At 32.6% G+C, this 26,300-nt stretch overlaps 1 protein-coding gene across 15 annotated transcripts in view; it reads left to right on the top strand.

Annotated features, from left to right (window-relative positions):
* LOC124360384 (trithorax group protein osa) overlaps positions 1–26,058 on the top strand; it is a 167,342-nt gene extending 141,284 nt beyond the window's left edge. For 11 of the 15 annotated variants that reach the window (XM_046813970.1, XM_046813968.1, XM_046813975.1 and 8 more), the window contains 8 exons: positions 279–368; positions 7,437–7,554; positions 10,828–11,071; positions 12,658–13,005; positions 15,944–16,060; positions 21,509–22,656; positions 23,850–24,186; positions 25,329–26,058. In XM_046813970.1, coding sequence (XP_046669926.1) covers positions 279–368; positions 7,437–7,554; positions 10,828–11,071; positions 12,658–13,005; positions 15,944–16,060; positions 21,509–22,656; positions 23,850–24,186; positions 25,329–25,733 — 2,807 coding nt within the window. In that variant the 3' untranslated portion in view covers positions 25,734–26,058. The remainder of the gene's footprint in view (positions 1–278; positions 369–7,436; positions 7,555–10,827; positions 11,072–12,657; positions 13,006–15,943; positions 16,061–21,508; positions 22,657–23,849; positions 24,187–25,328) is intronic. The other 4 variants (XM_046813969.1, XM_046813977.1, XM_046813976.1 and 1 more) reach the window with 4 other exon arrangements.
* The last annotated feature ends 242 nt before the right edge of the window (positions 26,059–26,300 follow it).

Raw genomic sequence — 26,300 nt, 5'->3', positions numbered from 1 at the left:
AAAATGTTTATTTTTTACTGCTTCGTTGGTTGCTATCCTTATTTGTTTTCCTGTATTTATGTTGACCATTCTGTGCATTTTAAATAAACAAGCCAATCACTAATTAAATGTCTTAAATTTGAAATAATTAAAATTGTCACTTATTACTTCTTAATGTTATTTTATTAGCCTGCTATTGATGCTTATTAAACACAAACCAACCAAATTTACATATAAACTTAATTTGACTAAGTTTGGAAGTGCCCAAAACGTTGCTGATTGCTGATTGTGTTGGGTAGTGACAGCAGGTGTAGGGGTGCCGGCCGCGAGTGCAGGCGATAACATTAGCGTTTCCAACCCCTTTGACGACGCAAGGCCTCCCCGCCCAGGTACTCCTTGTATTTCTGCACTTCTCTGTTTGTTGTTTGACCCCTAATATTTGGTGCTGGAATGGGTATTTACTCTCAAATTTCAACTGTTGCCTTCTTTAGTCTGTCTTCATATTAACAATCTTAAATAACATTTTTGTTGTGCTTTTGAATATTGATCTGTCTTAAGTGTGACTCAAGATCATCGTATTCCAAAATCATTTTTATAGCCTACAGTATTGATTTAAATTGATAAATATTGTCTTGCTCCATATCTGTGTATTTAAACTTTTCTTTCAACATGTTAATGATTTCTTGTTTTTGTCTTTTAATGCTGTACTTTTTGTATATTTGCAATATTTATTTATTTGTTGTTTTTGTGTTATTTTTCATCTCAGATGTAATTTTTGCATGATGTTACAACAATACTATTGGTCATATTTTGTTGAAGTTATGTTTTATGTTTTTACATTATTAGTTGTTAGATGTCTTTTCAACATAATAGTTTTCTAGTTGGATAAATCTAATCTTTAATTTACTTCATGAGGGGCCACTTGTGATTACTTTGTTTAAAACTGACAAATAATTCTAAAATCATTATGCGATTCTGACATTTATTGAATTGTGATAATATATTATTTATTTGGGTGGTATTTATTTTTAAGTTATTTAATCTTAATCTTGGTAATCACGGTTTTTTGTAGTTTAACCCTTTTACCACCAGGCCGCAAGCCACACTTGGTGCGTCGACCGCCAATGATATCTGTACGAGTAGTTGCGTCGACCGCCAGGCCTTTGTCCGGGTGCGCGTCACTACTCCGCCACTGCATTTTGCTCAGTTTTACGCATGTTTACATTATCACTTATATTTTCGTTAATTTCAAAGATAGAACGGTGTTATTGGTATCGTTTTCTTTATTTTTAAATGCGCTAACTTTCTATGTGTAGATGTTGGCAGTATTTTTAAATACTGAATTTTTTACTTTATTTTTATTTATTTTTTTAATACCAAAAAATATTAACTTTGAAGTGTTGTAAGTACCAAAGTTTGTTCTTTTTACCACAAAATCTTTATATAATACTATTATACATTTAACTTAGAAGAACTTCAGGAAGTTTCAAAAAATAATTCGACCATTTGAAATATTTATTAGCTTCTTTATTGTACAGGTACAAAACGAAAATTTGGAAAAAATCATTACAGTGTGTTTTGTAAGTTATAAATCATATGATATAATATATACCTAATCAAGTATTACCTTGAAATAAAATAATTATACTGTGGATAAAATTTAAATTTATATAATAATACAATAAAGACTTGTATAAAAAGGTATAAAAGATATAAAAAGATACGAAAGAGTAGAGAGCCTATATATAGGCTCATGGCGGTTTGCCACCGACCATGACAAAGCCTAAATATAGGCTCTTGGCGGTTTACCACTACTCATGGCAAAGCCTATATATAGGCTCTTGGCGGTAAAAGGGTTAAATCACTTCAACCATTTTTTTCATTTATACATGTCTACAAACTTCTGATTCTTTAGAATCACTACTTTATAACAAGATTTACAATTGTACAATGATTTTTATTTGTAATTATTTTACGTCTTTATGATCTTATATATTTAATTTTATATTTCATTTACTACTTACAATTACTTTAATACAAAAATTGAGATGAGAAGCCAAATTGTTTGTTTACACTGAAAGATCGAAACTAAAAGATGTTACTGTCAATAAATCTGTTATTACAAGTAGTCTGTACCAAGTACTAAAGCCAGACAGAAATGATTTATGGTTTCTACAGAGTTATAGTATCATAATATCAAATAACTTACGGTTCAGCTAAGCACCTGCTAATAAATGTACACAACCCAATCAACAACAGCATAATTATGAGAATGTACACAGGTCAGGCATAACTGTTTGTCACTTAAATTAAAACCAGTTTTTTTTATATCAATAGTATTTTTACTTATTATTTTTATCCTTAAATTTGTTTTCGTCAATAAAAATAATATGAATGGCTAAATCTGAGACCAGATAACCAATGGACGATAGTGGGTTTAAATTGTGGATAGTAGGAAATTCTGTTTCAAATTGCTGTCATGATAGAACCAATAGGAATTTTGGACTAAAGAAATCAAATCACGTTTTGAAATGTGGTGAAATACTTCGTAAATAGACTTATATAACCAATGTACATGGTAAGTTCTTAAAAGCTGGCCGTACTGATGGCCAAAGTTGTTTTACCCCATAGAAACTATATTAACACTTGAACAACCCTATATTTGTATGTGTCCTCTCTCCAGATTGTACCTGTAGTATCTACAGAGATTCCTGTGTTCTGAAGCATTTGTATGTGTGCTCTCTACAGGCAATGCCTGTATTATCTACAGAGACAAAGTTTTCTCCTGTAGTCTGAAGTATCAGTATGTGTCCTCAATCTATACAATCTATAGGCAAGTTGTTGTCTACTCAGAACTGTAGAGTTTCCGTACAGTCTCTATTTGGAGACTATGTCCGTAGGGACTATGTTTTAAACATTTATTTCAATATTATATTGAGTGCTTGAAATGTCTAGCCAAAGTTTTAATAGGAATAGCCACAGGTATAAATAGGAATTTTTTGTGATGCCAGGAAAATAGTTTTTCTTTGGAGCTGGCAGCTTGTTTGTAGTGGTGGGAAGGGTTCATTTTGCAAGTTAATGGTGTTGTGAGTTTTGTTCTGCAATGTTTTTTTTTATTATGCCAAAGCAATCTACAGTGATTGACTTTTAGTACATATTTACTTACTAGCGCACACCCGCGGCTTCACCCAGAATTTCTATGCATCATTCCATGTATTTATTTGTTTGAGTAGCTCCCACGATTTCTGTAACATCTTAATTGTTTTGGATCAATATAGAGGAAATCCAAAGTCAAAAGCGCATAGCTTTCTTAGTGAAAGCACTTCTGATGTAATACGATAGGGTTCTATGATATTTTTAAAATGGAATTAGTCATATATTATGCATCAGATACCCATTTTTTAATGTTCATGATTAAGAGGATCAGAGGTTAAACACAATTATGAGCAATTCTTATTTCAGGTTTTGCACTTTGAGTTCAAATTAATTACATTTCCAACGCAAAATTAGAGTTTGCTGTTGCCCCTAGAAATACAGTAGACCTGGGTATAATTTTTAACGAGGTTGAATTCAAAACTGTAGTTTTCTATTTAAACTGCTGTTTGTTTTTTTTTCTCTCTCTCTCTCTCTTAGAGTAAGAAGCTTAAAAAATTACACCTAGACCTTTGTGCTGCTTTCTAGTGACAGGATATTCAAGATTGGTAAGGTTAGGAGTTGGGGCCGCCTCCTGTTGAGATTCATGAGGAAAATTTTAGGGCAGGTAGGGGGTGGCACACCCTTATTTCTAGGCTGGCAAGAACCTTTGGCTCTTAGGGAACGAAAGCTACCAACTCCAAAAGTCATCTCCTGCAGTAGACTAGACCTATTGAATTACCCTTGTGCCCTAGAATCTCGACATTTGTGGTTAGTGATGTACCGCTCCTGGACATCCATAAGGTTGCTCAGATTTAAGTGACACATCAGTCGGATTACATTTAACAGCCCTTTTCAATTCATATTACATCACTTTTGCTACTTTAGAGACCACTGGAGCGTAGTCCGAAGAGATTTTAAAATTAGAATAGGCCTATATTCATCGCAGAGGGCCTAAGAATGTCCATGTAAAATTTCAGTACAATCGGTTGAGTGGTTTATGCGTGAAAGCAAACAAAGGCACTTTCACATTATTATTATATTATAATGTCAATTTTATCTTTTAATCCAGCCTATTTACTTGTACATTCTGAGAAATAACTATTGTTTAAACCAATGTTATGTAAAAATGAGTTGTTAAACATGTATGCATATTCACCCATTGTGGAGTTTACCTCTGCATTGTTCTGTTTTTTTTTTTTTTTAATAGTTACTTTCCTGGTGTTGGCAGCCTGGTGTACTTCACATATCTCTTTCTGAGAACTAGAATCGATCATTCTTGCCATTAACCCACCTAATGTTGTCTGATATGCTATATTGTTGTATAGTAGCGACATTGTTCTCTCTGTGTGCGTCCTTATGTTTATAGGACTAACATTGACCTATCACCATTTTATTAATTCTTAGATAATACGCTATTTAGATAAATATATAAGTAGAGATTTCCAACATCATAACTGAAAAACTAAATATAATTTACCCATAGGAAACCTTAATTTTTGTAACTGCAATATCATCTGCTATAAAATAAAATAAGAACTGATCAAACTTTTGTTTAAATATAAAGGAGAATGTACAATAGGTCACTATCTGCTGTGATCTGCAGTGTTTTCCTTAATAAAACACTTATTTCTTTATATAACAAACATAATGCAAAGTAACACAATATTATAATACAAACTCGGTTTCAAAGTACAAAAGGGTGAACTGAACATATTAAAACAGTCAGAGATACAAGTGAATAAAAACAACAGAATGCAAACAGCTTTTTTGTTATTGTTTGATCTTTGCATATAATAAACACAGGTTTTATTGTATGAGAAATAACTGCAAGAAATGACATCAGATATTATGTTTCTTCAAATATTAAGTACAAAACTTATCTGTCAAATTATGGAAAAACACAACATAGAAGAAAAGCGGGTAGTAGTTGCCTTCTCTGTTTTTATCGCACAGTTGTGTGTAAGTGATAATCGCCTGCTTGGTCCTTTTCGCATATTGTACTTGTATGCAGGCTATAAATTGTTTGCCAGTCCTGAAAGTGTTCATAACTAATTTCTATGTTAAAACTAATGAAAACTTTTAAAAACATAAATAATTGTTATTTAAAAACCTATATGTAACCTCTGTGGTTGTGCTCTCAAATTAAAATTATATACTTTTAGAGTTTAACATTTACGTACTTCAGATAAATTAGAAAGAAGTTTTTTAACTTCAGTTTGTAACTCGTGTTATGTATTATTTTGCTTCTTTGTTTTTTATAATCTCTATTTAGTATTTTTTTAGAGGTTTCTATATATGCCAATATTAATGAGTAGTAGAAATTATTTCAAGAGGAAACTGTAGAATCCATTTTCAAAATCTTTTGGTTCCTCCCTGCGAATTGAACCTGTGACTTTTATGTTAGCGAGCCAATGCTACGGTGAAGTTCATGTATTCCAATAACTAAATGATGATTACTTATAAAAACAGTTTGTGTATTGCAACTACGATAATATTTGGGTGTATCAGCCAGTGGTGGTTATCGAAAGTTTTATCAAAGTGTTATTTTAAAATGTTTATATTTTTTATTATATGTTATAAGATACTAAAATTATAATTTTGTTTCTTAAAATGTTTTGTAATTATAATGTGTTCATGAATTTGATAATTAAGTGCATGTTTTAGTCTGGTCTAGGTCCACTTGTGTATACGGAAACAGATGGCACAAGGGAACTAAACATGTATTTATTTCATTATTTATCATTGATTCATAATAAATAAGGTATCAAAAGTCTTGTTTGTCTTCTTATCAGTTATCATGAATTTAGCTTTAACTTTTAAAAGGACTTCATTTTGAAACCATAAACAATAGATATTTTCTTCCAGCAGAAAGTAACATCTTTATTACACATACAAAATCACAACACCTTAACTTGTTTCTGAGATATGATCAAGTATAATGAAAATGGTATCTTTCAGGACATGTGATTAAATTGAAATAAGTGTGTAGTTTAGTTAAATTAGTATTTAATTATGCAGGAAATGGTAATAAACAGAGTACCGCCAGGTTTTTAAATCATATATGCACATTTCTTCATATGCACTTGTGAGTGCACGCAAACACACTTACGTTAATACTATAAAATTACGTGACATCCATGTTAAACTGTTTAGTATAAAAGTGTAACACAAAAGCTACAACATCAAACTATGGCAAACATTGAAGAAATGAAATAAATAAGATCTTTATTGAAAAGCAAAGTTTGAAGTGGGATAGGGATGCTTGCTTATGAAACCTATCAAGCAATCATTTGAAAATGCTAAAAGCTATATCTTTTAAAGGGAACAACAAATTTCAAAATTTAAAGAATGGCTATTGAATAAAATTATGGTCTTGATCCAAACCTGTATTGTAGAGGTGTAATAATTTATCATGATTTGAAACGACCCATTTAAGTCTGGCTATTTGATCACAAAATTAAATTATGCCAATTATTATGTTTTGAAAATATCTCTGCACATGTTCTAAAACAAGGATCTAAATTAGAACCTTGTTTCAGGATGAAGTCAAAATGTTATTTGTAGTATTTAAGTTTTTCCTTATATTTAGATAAAAAGTACTTGAATTTGTGCAAAACTTTTGTGCCAACAATCATAAATATTAAGGAAGTCGGCCAGGTGTTGTGTGGCAGATGCAGCTAAGTAAGCTGTTTTATTTTATAGAAGCGTGAAGATAATCTTGTCATTTTAGCTGAATGTAGTCGTAGTTGTTTCATAGGAAGGGAAGTAAATTGTAATTAATTTGTGTAGTTACAATGTTTTAGTAACTGTTATTAGTGATGATTGAACTTGCTTTGTTTAATTGGAAAATACCTTTGGAAATATTATTATGGGTAGTTATTTTAGCTCATTGTTAGCTATTATCAAAGTTCCATGGCTTCAAAAATACTAATACAGCCCTTAATAATTGTATGATTAATTTTATCCTTAAAAATTTGTAGTATGGGAGTAAGGTTTGTTATTAGAATGAAAAATATTAATCACCCAAATCTACAGTTACAACGAGCTCTTAACAAATAAAAAATAACTGTCCAAATATATGTTGAAGTAAACCAGCTTGAAATCGTTAAAACAGAACAATATCATAATATGAAGATAATGCAACATGATTGGCTAATTAACTTTATTTTATTTTCAATCGATGGGTTTTTGTCTTTGTTTTAAAATTTTACTTTCCTAGAATATTTATTCGGTTTTTGACCGGACAGGTGTTTATTTGTGTTCAATTTAGATATTTTTTACAAAACTGAAGGGAGAATGAAGTGGATTCTTTATTGTTATAGGAATGCAGGGTAACTATCAGAACCAAGGGGGTAACTACCCCCAGTATCCGGACCAGTACAACCAGCAGTACCCTCCAAATCGCCCAATCTACCCTCCCTATGGACCTGATGCTGACAGGTATATTCAATTGCTCATTGTTTTTATTTCTTATTTATACTTTTCTTACAAAGGCACCAAGTGAATGTTTATGCCATGGTTTTTCCGACTTAAATGTAAATTTTAAAGTATTTTCATTTTCAAAGTGTTAAATATTGATTGTTATAATAATTCAGGGTGATTATCAGAACTAAGATGGCCACTATCTCCAGTTAATATTTAACATAATTTTATAATTAGTTCATAGCATTATTATATTAACATATTATTTTTAAGAAAATATGTTATACTGAGATAACTGAGATAATTATTTATACTCAGTTAATTGCGTACTGATCAACATCTTAGTTTTCATAACACATTTGTTGTAAAAACTGGAAACTTATTATAAATCAAACACAGCAAAAACTGTACTATTGCTGTAGATTGTAAATAAAAATCGTGTGTGGAGAAGATTTCTCACTATATATATTGAACTATGATTTTGAACTAAGGAGACAAAACAATATCACATGTTATTTGTTATTCCAAACTGTGTAAGATATGGATTTAGGTCATTATTGAATAGTGATTAACATAACTTTTGATTTGTTTTACAATTTATTTATGTTTGAGATACTCTATTGCATTGAAATCTAACTGTGCTCTATATTATCTTTATAGCAGTGGTGGCTTGTCATTAAGAGCTTTTGGGCAGAGTCCCTCTAGAATAACCCAGAAAAAGAAACTATATACAATACAGTAGAACATGAAAAATACTCACTAATTTGAACTGGAGGGTAGTTCGGATTTTCGAACATAGCCTAGAAATTTCTAGTTACATTAAAAATGCTAGGATAGTAAAAATAAACTAAGATTATTACGGACTAAGAATCTCGGAACACACAACTACGTTTACACTACTAATCAAGTAAAACAACTGAACAACTGAATGTATCTTATATAAAATTAATAAAATAAAAAATGGACTGTTGATATATTTATAATGTTTACAGCAAATAAAAATAAAACTATAAGGTGACCTAAAAAAAGTATGGTTCTTTGTAGCCATACGATATACCGTCAACTATTGTTTTATAGTTTGGTTTGTTTATAAATTTTTGATTTAATTATTTAATTTCATGCAGCTTAATAAATAAAACGACACTCAAATATGCGATGCCTCAAATGTCTCTTTGCCTGTACCGTTGCGACCAGCACCAATCGATTCCTCATGTTCTAATCGATCCCTGGGAGGGGTTTTCTAAAATGGATTGGACATACAAACATTGTTTGTTTTAAATAATAAGATGTATCTACAAAATACATATGTGTAAATTTAGATTTTTTCGTCTTGTATTAAAAATTTTCAATTATGAAAACATTGTTGGCAGATTTTTAATGCGTTGTTTTAATCTGTTGTCTAAATCCTGAATCAAGTTAAAATAATGCTTTGCATTAAGAAGATAGTTTTTTGTTGTCCTTAGAAGTAATGTGAATTTCATGCCTAAATGTCTCAAAATCAATTTCAATTATTAATGTAATAAAACTCTCTTGATATTTGTTAGACCACTAATGATTGTAATCTCCAGGTGAGGAGCTCCTCCAATGTTTCATAGTTGCGAGCCGCCACTGCTTTGTACTATCTACTGTAATTAAAAACATATGATTACTTTAAACAAGGTGTCTACTGATACACTGGAATTCCTGCAGTTTGATGCAGTATCATATAAAGTTATTACTTGTGTAAAAAATTGTTAAATAAATACACAAAATATATAAATATGAATGTGTAATAATCTATTTAATTCATTGGCAGTAATATTAAAAAGTATCAAAATTTGTGAATTTGTTTCCTTTTGTTCCCTCGCCGTTGAATAATTATCAAACCTGTTACCAAAGGAATATTATGCTGCTGTTTACCATGTGGTTTCATTAACTTAGAAGAGGATAAAAGGACAGTCTGAAGGGCCTTTATAACATAAAACAAATAAAATCATTACTCAATTAGATTTTACAGTTTCTTAATTTTTATTTACAGTTACTTTGTTTTTAAGAATGTGTAGCCACAAGTACTCTATCCTAAAAATGTGTTGCTTGTTTCGAAGTCTTATGTAACCTTGTTACTGTTATTTTTACTTCTTTTTCTTTGTTGCAGTGTTTGCTTCAAGCTAATACTAGGGGTGTTTAAAAGGGGGCAAACGTTTTTGAAATTTTACTAACTTCTGAGCCAAATTAGTAGATCAAATCCTAGGTCTGCATGGACTGTAGTGTGAGACCTGTATTGTCATAAAGCAGCAAAATTAATTTTGTTTTTGTTCTGAATTTATCTTTTCAACTCAGACAGGCGCACAGAAGGTTTGATGATGAATGAATGTATCGATGATTGTTGCTTTTAGTGTAAAGTTCACCATCAAAAAACTTGTTTATGCTCCAAAATACTCGTTTGGCTGAAAATATTTATATGCCTTCGATTCAGTATTCGTGAAAAGTGAATCCTGTTTTATTACCAATGACAATTTGACTCAATATAAATCACATTCCTTGTAATATTGAATTAACAATTTTCAAGAAAATTTCCTGTCTTTTTTGTGGTCTTTTATAAAGATTTTGGAGACATCAAAAATAAAAACACATTTTCTTAAAATTGAGGTTTTCAGCTACAGCTTAGTACGTATTGGCTGAACATTTCAAAAAATTCATTGAATGGCATGTGTGTTGAGAACCTCCTGGCCTCAAGAATTTTCATGTCAATTGCATTGTAAACATTTCTATTACAACTATACATCTAACAATCTGTCAACAAATTTCTTCAATAGACATGTTCATGTACCGCTAAATGTGCACTGACTTTCTTTTGCATACAGTTAGCTAAACATCTTTAAATCACAATTTAGAGTTTAGTGGACAGTATCAGCTAAAGAGTTGTTATACTTACAACTATTGCATAGCTGTTCTTAATGGATGTAGGCAACTAACTACATTCATAGTCTACAAGAAAATGGTTTATCTATACCAAATTTGCTTGCCCTATTATTTCTAAAACTTGAATAGTGAAAGTCTGAAAACAATAGAGCATTAAATAATATTAAACCACACTTTTTATTTTGTTTTGATTTTATAAGACAATATTTTTTTAATTATTTTAGGATTACATATTTTTCTAAGCTGCTCCAATGAAAAACAATTAGTTTCTTTATTGGAATTGATAGCTGAGTGCAAGAACACTAGAAATGTATAAAAACTTATTTGAAGTCAGTAGACACCCTGTGATGATTGTGTCAAGATGGCAGTATATTGTGACCAATGTTTCAGAGGTTACAGCCAGGGCACCAGCACAGGACCGGGAGCAGGCAGTCCGAGTCAGAGTGGGACACCTCCCGGCCCAGACCCCTACAACCGGTACAACATGGCACCGGGCCAGCCTCCTGGTTACCCTCCCAGACCAGGATTTGGGGGCTCCCAACCTCCTAGTGGACCCAACCCTCAGACACCCCCTGCCCAACCACCAGGCCAAGGTTATCCCCCTCCTCAACAGGGCTACTATGGGCAGGACCAGGTCAGTATGCTTACCACTACATACAAAATTATTAAATTAGTATTTTAAAATTCTATAATAAGTATAATACAGTCTTGTTTATCGAACCTTACGGCCTACCATGGCATTAGATGAGTGAAAGTGTTTAATAATAAAAAAATTATATTTTTTAAATGCTGATATCTTTAAAAGCAGCCGACAACACTGTTGTTTTTTGTTGTTATAGTATGCAGTGTTCTCTGTCGTTGATTTTAAATTTCTACTACACTAAAAATTGTGTACTACTACTGATCTATGTCTAATTTTATATAGAGTATGGAAAGATATGTTTGGTGAAATTTTTAGATCTCAGGATAATCAGTACATTATCCCTTGAAATAGTTTTGTATTCATAATCAATCGGTATTGATTTAGTATTTAAATAAATGCGTACATTTTTGTTTCAACAAACAAAATTTTTAATTATGACTGGTTTGATTCTGATACACCTCGATTCTCAGCAATTTTCAATACCATAGCTCTTTCCACTCGATTGCGATACAAATATTTTAAAAGTATTTTATTACAAAATAATGAATAAAATTAACAAAAGTTCACAAAATAAACTTGGAAAGGTACAATTTTACAATATACTAATGATGTATAACTAAGCTGAATCTGGAATCCACTGAATCTTCAAATATGTCTATTTGTAGATAACAGCTAATTGGCAAATTATCTTGCTAAAACAAAATGTAGATAGATTACCACACTGGCAAATTACTTTAGTTTTATAAGTCATATTTTGCTTGTAGTTTTTTATACATTTATTTATGTGTATGGCCTCAAGTCTGCTGCATCTATTCACGTTTATTTTATTGGAAAACTGCTGATTACTAGATTCAGACATTTTGGAAATTACTGATTACTAGACCTCTTTTTGTTGTATTTCTTGTATAAAAACACGTGGATAGATTACCAAATTAACAAATTATAGTCAGGGATGCTACAGGTCAGGGAAATCAGGGAAGTCAGGGAAAAAAAAACAGGACTGGAAATCAGGGAAAAGTCAGGGAATCCGGTCTCAAGTCAGGGAATTTCGACGTTGGTCAGGGGAAAATATAAAATCCCTTTACACAAATAAACTTACTGCTGCCGCGCCGAGTCCAAGCCTGCAGACGATGTGGCGCATGAAGCAGGCTTTTTTGCTTTTTTATATTTGCCACCCTGTTAGCCTCAACACCGCTTTTTTCCACCCATTAATTGCCAAAAACCCTGGGTATTGCGTCGAAAAAAGTCAGGGAAAAATGAAAAATTTGGTCTGGAAATCAGGGAAAAGTCAGGGAATTTCATTATTGGACTCCTGTAGCAACCCTGATAGTAGTTGTGTAAATAATAACTGTCAGTTCCTATTTCCTATGTCTGTCTATGTTTGTGCCTACACATTTATTGTGTCTATTTGTAGACGTCCGCTTCTCAGTGGTAAAACAATTTTTGTTCTGTTTTTGTATCTCTACTTGTCTACAACTTTCTGAGTGAAATTATATGTAGTAATTTTTTAAGTTTTTCAACACAGAAATTACTCATTACTCTCAGGATTGAAAGCTAATTTGTAGTTTCTGCTGCAGGGATACCCTGGTCAGGGCCAAGGTCCCGGAGGAGGAACAGCACCGTATCCTGGAGGACAACCCAACAAAGGAATGCCACCTCCTGGTCCACAGCCCCGCAGACATCCTGACTTTGCCAAAGACCAGCAGCCTTACCCGCCTTACAACCAACCTAGGCCTGCCATCTACCCTGGAGGATGGCCACAAAACAACAATAGCCAGTACCGGGGACAGTACGGGCCGCAGCAGTGGAGCCAGGTTCCCCCTCGTCCGGGGGGCCCTCCATCGTCTACCCAGCCTCCCAGTGGACCCCCCGGACCTGGTCAATGGGACCAACAGCGTTACCCTGCCCAGCCTCCTTACCAGCAGGTTAGTAGTAGGACCGGACAGGCATTATATAACAATCGGGCAGTAAAATATTCCTCACCATAAGGATATACGAGATAACCCTTTAATCTAGACAGTCCAAATAATTAAAGGAATTATTATATGTATATACTTGTACACATCTCATGTTTCAGGGTGGCAGCCTTTTAATGTTTGGAAAAGGGATGGTTATATCTCGCATTGTAGTGTAAATCAGAAGTGTATAGTTCTTAAGTTATTCGCAACAGTGTATATTCTTCTGTGTTTTATTTGTATTTTAAAAGATTAAGATAGCGGCAAAATTTTTAAGAAGTATCGAAAAGAACCAAATTGTTATTAGCCAATAAATAGAAGCATAATTTCTTATTGATCGCAACTAAACTTAGTAAATGTTTTTTAGAAACAACTTTTTATGCTTATAATGATTTTTATCATGAGGTTTCAAGATGTTGAGTTCCTAGTGTAGGGGGGTTGTCCTATCATTTTTAATGGATTCACCAGCACTTCCAGTGAAAACCAGATAGTCTTCTGTAAACTCCTGGACCTGTTACATTTCACCGATTTGTCAGACACCATTCAGCCAACTTTATTTTGAAACATACATTTTATCTGGAATTGAATTTGCACTTCAAGTTTGGTTCATTGTACAACTAAAAAGCAGGGTGACATGACATAAATTAAACTATTCCAATATCTTGATAAATGAAAATAATGTTTATTCTGTTAAATAATAATAATATAACATCAGGCAAGATGCAAATTAAGCGCAATCTAATTTGACACTAATATTGAAGAAACTTGATTAGGGTTTGAAAGGCTAATAGAATTTTGACATTTGCCATTGTGTACCAAATGCATAACCGTGTTTCAAGAATTGAAATCTACCCTCTTCATCAGGTGTGAAGAAAGTTAATACTTAGACATGTACTTAAAACTGCAAAAGTGGAATGCCACTAAAAAGAAAGAAATCATACTCGAAAACTGCTTGAAGTCCAGACAGATGAAAATGAACCCAGGTGTTTTCACTGCACAGAAGTCGAGAGCACAAACACACACATACATTAGCACAGGCAAAAGTAGGACACTAACAAGAAAATCAATGTTGGCATTTCCTGTGGTATCACAGCGTCATCTGAAGAAATGAGACTGGAAGGCGATAGTCAGGAGGGGGAAGTGTAAAGGCAGTGAGTGATAGTAAAATAATGGTGATAACATCACTTGAAGATACAGACACTAATAAAATGCAATTGAGGTTAGTTTTATTTGTGGACACAGCACAAGTTTGTCCTTACTGATACTGCATGATTTTCTGTTATTTTCTGTAGTAACAGACAGATTATTTAATTTCCAACACAATGTTTAGTTTTTCAATTATTCATTGAATAGTGATTTTTCTGGTTATTGGAGAATAGTGAGAGCATAATCATTATAACTGTATTTGCCTAACTAAAACACAAACTCATTTTTAACAAATCATTAAGTTGTTGCAATGACAAAGACATCATCGATCAACTAATTTGAAGTGTAGTTAAAATGTAGAAGGGATGTTTTTAAGTATTTATTTGATATAAAAACAGTCACCATTTTATTTTTACATAAAAACTTTGATCTTAATGTACTTAAATCTTATCATTATTATTTATCATATTGTATAGCCAATCTTTGAGTGAAATATAAGGTCATTTGTATGATACACTCATGTAGTTCTGGCAAGCACTTCGCCACCTGGCATTCTTGTGATCAAATACGTATTTATTTGCAGTTATATAACTAAGCTGTACCCTTCAAGACGTTTTACATCGTAAATCGTGTATTATGTGTGAGGTAGTCAATGATTAATTTTTTTAATGCAAGAAACATGTCGATTGTAGAAATTCATCGTCAGCTCAAGTTTATGGTGAAAATGTAATGGAGTGAAGCACTAAGGTGGGTCAGAGAATTCAATGGTGGTTATGAAAACATATATGACGATGAACGTTGAGGTCAACCATTTGTGATCACTAAAAATTTAGTAAACAATTAAAACTAAAATTTGTGTGACAGAATACACAATAACCACTTCTCTCCAAAGAATTCTGGAGACCAAGCTTCTATCAAGTATTCACAACAAAAGAGTGGCAAGCTGACAAAGGGAATCTTGCTTCTCCACAACATTACACGACCAAGCATTTCTGTCCAGACTCAGAGGAAATTATAAACTTTTGAATCAGCTGCCACGTAGTTCCACCTTTGCTCCGAGCAATTCCTCCCTATTCAGCCCTGAGACATCATCTGACCAGGAAGTACTGAAATAATGATGAAGAAGTGAAAACAACTGTGAACTCCTGGCTGTCAGAAAAAGAACCAGTTTCTGTAGAGAAGGGTTTTAAAACTTAGTTTGTTGTGAAAAAATAAAGAGGCAACTATCTGGAAAAGTAAATTAAAAAGCGTGTAAAATCTAAAAATGACAGTATTGAAAACAATCGTTTGGTTTTTATTGTAATGTAAAACTGCTTTTAATTTTTTAATGTTCCTGATATCAACTACATCTGTCTTGGGATTTCAACTAATACTTAAGTCTAACACTGCTTACTTTAAATATTTTAATTGAAATTCCAAGATACTCCTTGATTTCACTGAAATAATTAGGCTCACACACAACAAAATGCTGTTATCGACAGTGATGTCCCTGAGACTAATAAAAGTTTACACTATGATTTTCATTTATCTCTCTCTTTTATATAATACTCTCAGTCCATAGAAGACAATGTCCCTAGATTCAGTATGTAGAGAATGATTTGATGTACTTTGAATTATTTTAAACTTTATTACTTTAAAATTTTATTCTTTATGTTTACAATTCCTTTATTTTCAAAAATATATTTTGCATTATTTTGAACTGTTTTTGATTTTTTAAATTATTGTTTATTTGGTTTATTACCTTTATTTGTTTATTTTGTAGTGGAATGTACCAAGTATGGGAAGCACAGTGGTAGGCCCCCGCACTCCTGTGGGTCCTAGACATTACAGGCCCGATGGCAAACCATATTGTCCAATGCCATCATCTGTTAATGTGAAAGTAAGTACGTCATCCCATGTTTTTATTAACATTTTTCTATTTTTATTTAAAATTACATAACAGGGTTATTTTGTGATTACAACCCTGGTATAATTGTGTCCCTGCCTAACATTCCGTTTGGTACTCCCTTGCGGATCAGGAGACTGTGCATACAATTTATAAAATAAATAATCTTTAAATACTGTCTTAAAAAATATATTTACAAACCTTTTTTAAAACTACCATCTATTAATTTATTTGTGTTATGAATTATTAGTTACTACTGTTATCGTATGGAATAAACTATTTTCTCGAAATGTTTACTATATTCAACTAGAGCTTTCGTGGGAGCAAATTCTTCCTCTTGTCCGGTTAGCAGGACTAGTGATAAAAGATCTATATCAATCGGCCATTTATTTCCGTCAATGGCTTTGAAAGATGCAGGTCATTTCTGGTATACTGACATAAATCATGCTTTTTTTATAAGAAACCACCATATAAGGCTTTTTAGATGCTGAAAAAAACAAAACAGAATGGAGTGTAAAGAAAAGAAACTGTGTATAATTGATTAGTTTGAGGGTTTTTATGAAGATCACACAAATATCAAAGATGATCTTAAAAGTGGTTGTGCCTTCACATGAACTTGAATCTCAGACACAAAAACACACTTTTAACCATTACAATGTGGAATGCATCCACTAGGCTTGTATCTTTTAAAATAGAAAAAGCCTGTACCAGTTAGGTAGAATTAGGTATGTGGGGAGTTGACTTATTCTTGTACCTATAGTTATTGCACTATAATATATAAAATAGAAAATTACAATTTAAAATGAATACATGTTGATTGATGAGTTGTGTATATATCTGTATTATATGTGTATAAAATTAGTTTATTCCCAGCCATTTTCATGATAATGGCCCACTAAGTAAAATAATTATTACTTGGGCCCAAGCTACAACAATTTTTATATTAAAACACATAATGAGTATACATTTTTATACCTTATCACCTTTTTATATATTTTTTTTAATATTTACATTGGTGTAACTGTGGATTTACTCTAAATATTCCACATTATTACAAAATGATTTTTTAATACGTTTTCATGATGTTTGAAAATTAACATCAGACTGTATGGTCCAAGCCATGGTAGAAACATTTTACATTAAGTTATAAAACATACAAACACTCTTGCATGTTCAAATACAGAATACAGTGAACTATGAATTGTGAACTACTTATTGGAAATGTATCTATGTATATTATTTATAAACATTATTAATTAAATGAAATATTTATTAAATAATTAACAGTACGAGGCTTAATTATATGGACTTGTTATTAAACATTTATTTTGATTCAACCATATCATATAATGTTAGTTAAACCTCCTAATATTGTTTTCAAATAATTAAAATTAATATTTTGTTAATAATTTTAAACACATTGGGGTGTTCAGAAAATTATTAGCTTAAAGGAAAACACTGGCTGAATGGCATCAATACATTTTTATATGTCTAGTGCGAAGAGAAGAAAATTCTCGCATTTACTATTTTGATAGCAACGTTTTTGGTGGGGTTATTAGCGAAGAGCCCATGAACGCAGATAGCTAGCCCGTACTCTAGAAGAATAGATTTTTCCTCTCCCCCCCCCTTCTGTTTGTGGGAGTGTTTATTTTCTTGTGTTGTGAAAATTAACATAATTACAATATAATATATTTGTAAATTATTGTTTGTGTACGTGTCTTATGATGGTATATAAAATTAAAATAGATACGTTTAATAGCATAATAACGTATACTAGTGTCAAGTGTGTTAAAGCAAATTCTGCATTGTTACAACAGTCAAAATAGATTATATTTACTGAACCCCTATCTAACAATGCATTAGATTACTTTCATTTTGAGATACACAACATACTTTTAATTATTATCTTCAGCAACCCTGATGCAAATTCGGTACGGTAACATCCCAATTTAGTCCATAATTAAAATTTGCTTGCTTTTACTTTAAAAAGGTTAATCTGAAAAAAATCTTTTTGACAATATGAACCTCTTGGTGGTTCAGGTAATCCACCCAATGAAAAGTTCTCAAAATGAGCATAAATTCAGTCCATTAACAGTAACACCTAACAAGCCTTTGAATAATAATAATACAAAGCTAAGTAAAAGAAACCAAGCTTAAAGTTGTGGAAACTAGAGGGATTTTGGTTCTACAGGATATGTCTCAGCTGGATGGAATCTTGTTTGCTGTATACCTAGTAATGACCAAATCTTGGAACATTTTCTTATAACAGTTTTTTTATGGTTTTCAAAATATAGTAGCCATTGGAAATTAGTTAAGAGATGTGCCATCGTTTTGCATTCGACAGCCGTGTACAGAATATGTCATGAGGTAATTCGTCCACTTCAGACACACTGTAAGACATAACTGCTGTATCTCGATGATAATGTGGTGAAAACTGAAAAATGCAAATAAATAGATCAAAGTATAGCAATTAGGTAGGTGAAAATGACGGAATGGTTGTTTTCCCTCATAACTGCAAAGCCTCATTTGTAGACCACAAACCGCTAAACATTAGACTGTTCAACAGGTAGTTGACAAAAGATGAGAAATCAGTCTTGTTCCAACAAAATTATCATCATGAAATAAAAAATCAGTACATATTTTTTTCCTTCTTCAGACTGCTCCCTCCTTTAGGAAATTAATAATTATTGTCTCTAAAAAACTGAGAACAGAAAGGACAGCAATACTCAAGAGGTCAAAAATGTAGTAGAGGAACATGAAGAGGCAGCCATTAACCCTTTGCACTCCGGAGTGAAATTTTGTGTCACTGCCAAAAAACTCCAGTGGCTATTGCAAGTGTACTAGCGAAAAACTCCAATGCCATTTGATCAAAAGTGTAAGGGTTTCATAAAAAAAAATCATAACTTTTTTATTTTAGTACATAAAGCCAACAATTTTGTTTTGTTTTGTTTGTTATAAGTTTCTGCATATAAAAGAACATAAAAAATGCTGATCCAAAAATCTTGTTTTTTTTTTTTTAATTTTTTTATATATATTTATGTAAAAATATTTATAAAATTTCACTTTCAGCTCTTATAACTGACTAAAATTACATTGACCCCCTATAAACTGTTATTATTTTTGGAATTCTTATCTAACTATGTATCTACACTCAAAAATTTTATGAACTTACCTCGAAAATCCAAAAAGTTATGGGCACTTTATCAATTGGTGTCAAATTCTACAAATCGTGAAATGTCTGTGATATACTGAACACTTATTTTATACTGTTTATAAACAATATAAAACACTAATTATATTGAAAACGATTTATCCACTGAAAAAGAGGTTATCTGAAACACGAACTCACAGCAAACAAAGCACGAACTCACAGCGAACAAAGCAATACACAAGCCAGCTGATATCCTGACTTCAGCTGATACGTCATAGAAAGTGATGTTGCATTATTCATTACAAAAAAAAAAAAACATAGAGTATCAAAGTTTACTACCGTACATCGTTATAATCTATAACTATCCCAGATTGCGTATATCGCAAATTAGGTGCATTTGGATCATTTATGTAGCCAGTAAACGCGACTTATCAACGGTCCGACATATCGGACGTCGGAGTTTATGGCCTAAACTGCGATGTCCGATATTTCGGACCGCGGAGTTTTTAGCCTAAACTACGATGTCCGATATGTCGGACCGCGGAGTGCAAAGGGTTAAGCCATGTTAGCCGCTATGATTTATTTACTCCGGAAATGAAAGCTTATAAAAAGCTCCATGAAAGTTCACAAGATTTGATTATGACTGAATACTTACCACATGGTCAAACCATTAATTTTACCAGAATTAGATGATTACTCAGAATTCTTACGGCATCACAATAATATGAATCCCATTATAGTTGACAAACATGTGGAAATATGTAGCACCTGGCAAGGAGTTTGTTATGAATCTGATAATGAAGTCAAATCCCACAGTGGCAAACTAGTTCAAAGCTTCCAGTTCACACATAGTTTCAAAACATTGTTTACACAGTTGAATTTTTGAAATATTGAAGAAATTAATTGTGTAAAAAAGCACGCGTATTTACTTATTTTCAAAAATGCGTAGATTTCTAAATAAATATTATTGTTCGTGGGTAAACATAATCTCATGAGTGCGTTTATACTTATATAAGTGTGACAGATAAAACTAAAATAAAATAAAATAATAAATTTTAATCTTACCTTATTTACATATGTACAATATATATGTAAATGAGCTCTCTAAGATCATTTGATCGGTCTCTAAAGTTTTTACCCATACTGAACAACTAAAACTATAACCTAATAAAGCTAAAAAAACAATAATAACAATACTAAAACACTATAAAATACAATTTCCACAAATACTATTGGATTCGTAACCTCAAACACAAAACCCGGCACTTGTTTATAGTTTCACAACAATGTGGTTGACCCGTACTATGTTCACGTCAGCTGTCCATAGAGAACGATGTTTTACGGTAAACAAAGAAGACAATAATCGAAGTAAGAACAGTAAATTGGTACTGTTCAATTTAATGCTCTTCAAGAATATGTAAAATAAAAATCATTTATATAACCTTAATTGCCTAAAATTTCAATAACTGTACATGTCTACTTTGGCGACAAATATTCGTCCTTGCCAAATCGGACGGGCCTTTGGCGACGAAAATTCGTTTCATACCAGCTGGAGGGTTAATAGTTTTCAGCCTTTATCATATACTTGTTTGGTATTGTTTGTATGTACAAATTAATATAAACTATACTATGAGTATTTTTATATTTTATCAGATAAAAATTCTGAATGAGATATAATATATTTTGTATGCTAATTATTTGAGTAAATAAAAATAGTATTATTAAATAACCACAAGAATTTCTTGTTTTGTTGTAGGTGTATTAGGTCTAAGAAAGTCCTTTCATATAATTATGAAGACCTGCTGAAAGTATTGAATAAAATAAAAGTTATGTAAATAACTACATTGTCCATTAAAATAACATATATTGTGTGTCCAAATATTATTTTCTGTTCTGGAAAAATTAACTTCATTTTATAATTTATATACAATACAAATATTATTTGTAACACTTTGGTCAGCTGACTTGAAATTTGTGTAAATAATATCAGTAGTATTTTCATTGCTTTGTTATACTCATATGTTTTCCATTGGTTCATGCCTTCTGATATCTTTGTATTAAATAAATGAACTGATGAAAAGTTACCTACAATAAAATATTTATATTTTGTAAATCTTTAGTGAAGAGTAATAGTGAGTAATAATAAATGTAGTATATGCTTCTTAATAACCAAACATTTCTCAACATTAACCCTCAAACTGGTTGTTTTGTTCCTGTACTGGCTCACCATTTTTAAGTTTCATAAAAGTGATACACCACTGAAGTTCAGTAAATAATTGCTAATGTTTCAGGGTCAACCAACAGGTGCCATGCAGAGTGGTCCAGGAGGTGCAAAACGAGAGTTGGTTTTTCCAATGGACAGTGTAGAGGCTGTGACTCCTGTGTTGTACAAGAGAAGGCGACTGACAAAGACTGATGTAGCTCCGATAGACGCGTGGAGGATGATGATGGCCCTGAGGTCAGGTCTGCTGGCCGAGACGTCATGGGCGCTAGATGTCCTCAACATCCTATTGTTCGATGATGCCAGTATAGCGTACTTTGGCCTGGCCCACCTGCCAGGTCTACTGGATACCCTGCTCGAGCACTTCAAACACGCCTTAGGAGAAATGTTGGAGAAAGAGAGTGAAGGATTGAACAATCGTCAGTGGTACGAACATTCTACACCTGAATCCAAGACTATTGATCTCGGTAGTATATCTACACCTCCTGATCCGAGTGATAGGGTGAAGGTCATTCAAGGTCCTGACTACACGATGCAGTCGAGAAGAGGTGCACAAGTGTTGTTAACTCCTAGTTCAGATGAAATTTTTGTGTCCGATCAAAGGAGATCGTGGGACAATGAAGAACCTGAAGAAGCGCCTGAAGCTCCGGATTATTCTAGTACCAAATATATTATCTCGTGTTTTAAAGGTGAATTCGGACTCGTGCCGTTTGTGAGATTATTGCCAGACAAAAAATGTGATGTTAAAATAGAAAAAGACACAACTTGTGATCAGACTGAAACAAAAAGGACTAGGTCTTTAAATGACTTATTAACGCGAGTTAAGTTAGAACCAAGTGAAACAACGGAAGTGAAAAGTGAAGATGTGAATGAAAGGGTGCGTGATCCGGCAGGTATCTTAAGACGGAGGCGAATGTCTGACTATGAAGACGAGTGCTACAGTCGGGATGAAGCTAGTTTATATTTAGTTACTGAAAGTCAAGATGCATTAGCGAGGCGATGTATATGTATATCTACTATTTTGAGAAATCTGACATTTGTTCCTGGGAATGAAGCAGAGTTTGCTAAAAACGTTACGTTCCTTAACTTATTGGGTAAACTGCTGTTACTTCATCATGAACATCCTGTGCGAACGCAGAAACAAAGAAACTATGATCGTGACGACGATGCAGACTATGGAGATTGTTGTTCATCTCTTCAAGGGGAAGGAGAGTGGTGGTAAGCATGACAATTCTAGTTACTTTCTTATTTTATTAGATCAGTAACATTTTTTCCCCATTAAAGTTAAGAAGATCCTTTAGTAAGATAAAAATGTGGTAATTTTATAATAAATCTTTTGCTTTCCAATATTTCCAAGGTGTGTTTTGGTAAAATACAGTTTACTAAAAATAATGTTAAACCATGTATAATTTAATTTAGTTCATTATTATCATTTTTAATACTATGTTGTTGAGTTGACAATAAAAAATTAAAATAAGATTTAAATCGTAGATAATAATGCGTATTAACTTTTTACTAAGTAAGATATCAAAAGTATTTTCATTATTTCGTTATCATTAATTTTAAAATAAAAGTTCATATGTTATTTAAAGATGTGTTTTAATTCTTAAGGGATGATTTTTGTAATAATGTTATGAGCCAGCCTTCATCTCCCTGTAAATTCTTATCCTGTTAAAGTTGTTAGTGTGAAAACTGGATTCAATGTTAGGAGTATTTTACTGTAAAACTGAGCAAGAATGTGTAGTTTGATGGGTTCTTCTAACTATTGGTAGGTATCATGAACTAGAAAATTTCATTTGTCTGTAAACACTACATCTCAAGGACAAACTGGCCTATAGACAAAAATCAGTTCTTTGATGGTCCTCCATGAGATTTTGCTGAACGTCATCGAAGCCTATCGCTCAGTAGGCTGGTGCAGTTTGTCTTTTGATTATTGGGAGTATGTAACATTTCCTTTTAGTATGATCTGTCCACAGGAGACATCTCAAGTATAATATGAACTATAGACTTGAAATTCTGCATTCAACCTCAACAAAGCTTGTTATGTGACACATGCTCTGTGGTATACATAATGAGTGACTCCTTAAATGTAAATTATGCACTTTTTTACTACTAATTAACAAAAAAGAAACTCAACTGTTTATTTAATTTTAAGAAGTTGTGTCTCTCTTGATACACTAGTTGATACATCACATACGAAGAATATATCTGACCAATTCATCTCTATTCATACATGACCAAGCTGAATCAAAAATCCAGCCTTGCTTTGTAGTGTTATTTTTAAAACATTCTAATCTTTTTATTATTTTATATTTTAGTTGTACAATATTATAGTCTACAACTGAACAGTGCTAGAACATTTAGGACTTCTACCAAATCGATATCAATTCTCTATGAATTCACATTTTCAGGTGGGAATTTCTACATCATCTGAGAGAAAATGCTTTGGTATGTTTGGCCAACATGGCCGGACACGTGGACTTGGGTCTGTACTCGGAGGATGTGTCACGGCCATTGCTGGATGGTCTTCTTCACTGGGCCGTGTGTCCTGCTGCCCAGGGACAGGATGCCTTCCCCACCGTGTCCCCGGCCAGTGGGCTCTCCCCTCAGCGACTGGCTCTGGAAGCTCTATGCAAACTCTGTGTCACCGAGAACAACGTAGACCTTGTCATCGCTACTCCTCCTCACTCCAGACTGGAGAGGTTGTGTGCCGTCCTCACCAGGTTGCTCTGTCGCAGTGAGGAGCAGGTAAATTACCTCTTTTCATGTTATAAATTGTCATAATTCAAATAATTAATCAGTTTTTTTTTCAGTATTTCAGGCCTAATTAACAGTGGGGAATTTCATACTACACATAATAAACAAGTAGAATATATGGATTTTATTTATTTAACATTAAATTTTTAAATAAGTACCTGAAGCTAGTAATTTTTTATGGTTTGAAATCGATTCTTTTAAATTTATTTTACTGTAATCTATAATTAGTCATAGTTTGTGCTAGGAGTTTATGTAAACCAGCATAGGTATTGTGTATCTAAATATTCCTGTTAACATTACATACAATATTATAACAATACTATGTAATTGGTCATCAGCAAGGAGCAAAATATTGTAAAAGCTACTAAGTTCAAGCCTTACCTCAACATACACCAAACTCAGTGAATTCACAGCTTATAGTGAATTCGCAAGCTATTTTTGGATACCAGCTAAATGTATTAGACCTTAGAATTGCTTGTTTTTAAAGATAAATATAATAATTATAATTCGTCTTTAACAACTACAATATTCCCCTTCCAAAGCCTTACATAGATCACTTTCTTTTGCATGGTTGTTTGTAACTGCTGGCCAATGAGGTTTAGATGAAATAGACAAACACTTTGTAACACATTAACTGCTATGCTAAATATAGGTCTCTTATAATGACACATTTGTTTATTATGAGTTGTACTCATGTGTAAGTGTGTTATATATGTATGTATACATGAGGCTACTGTCATGTTATTATTGTATAGAATTATAGCCAAATTAAAATTTAACAAATAAATACAAGAATGTACGAGATAGTTTATTTTAGTTAGTAATCCAATTATTTTACTAGTGATTGTTTTCACTTCTTATAGCATATTAGGCTAATTTTCATTGAACAATTGTTATGTTAAATAATACCAAACAAAATGTATACAACATGAAGTGATATTTAAAGCAGCCTAAAGAAGCTTAGCCTGAGGAACAAAATTGATTACCATTCGAGTAAATGAATGCTAAGTTAAGGCTTAAGTATAAATTAATTTTCATTCAAATGTCTATAGAATTTAATTATTTTAAAAATATGTGTTTAAAGTTAAATTATACCACAGAGTTTAGTTAAATTGTGGTATGTTTTGCTACAGGTTCTGAGGGAGTTCTCGGTGAATCTGTTGCATTATCTGGCGGCGGCGGACAGTGGAGTGGCAAGAACCATCGCAGCTCAGAGTCCTTGTGTGTCATTGCTGGTGGCTTTCATCGAGCAAGCGGAGTCGAGCGCCATAGGGGTGGCCAACCAGCTCGGGATCAATGCACTACGGGACAATCCGGACTGTATGGGGACTAGTCTGGACATGTTGCGACGTGCCGCGCGCACGCTGCTGCACCTGTCCAAGCACCCGGACAACCAGCCCTTGTTCCTACAGCAGGAACAGAGACTACTGGCTCTCGTCATGAGTCAGATCCTGGACCAGCAGGTTGCCGCCATCATCTCCAGGGTGCTGTACCATTGCTCGTCCCGCCCACCCTCGCCCGAACCTGCCTTGCCTTAGACCTGTAGGCTTTTTTATTTGTTTTTGTTTTTCTTTTTTACTTTTTATGTGGAAACTCATGGTTCTCTTGTTGCATCAAATTTAATTTTAAAGTCGTACGGACTTAAATTGAGTTGGTCATTATTGTTTTAAAGTCTATGATTCGTTGTTCCATCCTTCCTAGTGCGCGTGCTATATATAATAAATATAGCTGAATTTGTAAATAATAAAAAGACTTATAAAAAAGTATGTGTTATAAATCTAATCCTTTATTTAAAGGTTTAGCGAATACAGTTTCTCAAAATGTGAATTTGAATATAGTTGATAAAATATTTTTATACATGTTTATCTGTTGTATAATTTATTTAAATAAACTAGTGATTTTAGTTTTTTTAAGTTCAGATTTAATCGAAACTACGGCAGTGTATTATAGTCTATGTAAGATATTTTTCACCTTAAGAAATTAATGTAAAAATGAAATATAATGAATTAGTTCATTAAGGCTGTAAACTTATGCGTGAACATAAAAAGTATGATTGATTATATTACCGTATTTTAAAGTTCATTTATCAGTCATTTTTACGAGTT

This window comes from Homalodisca vitripennis, chromosome 4, assembly GCF_021130785.1.
Source record: "Homalodisca vitripennis isolate AUS2020 chromosome 4, UT_GWSS_2.1, whole genome shotgun sequence".
Taxonomy (NCBI): domain Eukaryota; kingdom Metazoa; phylum Arthropoda; class Insecta; order Hemiptera; family Cicadellidae; genus Homalodisca; species Homalodisca vitripennis.
Note: the sequence above shows the minus strand (reverse complement) of the source record. Positions and strands in the feature narration are given on the sequence as shown.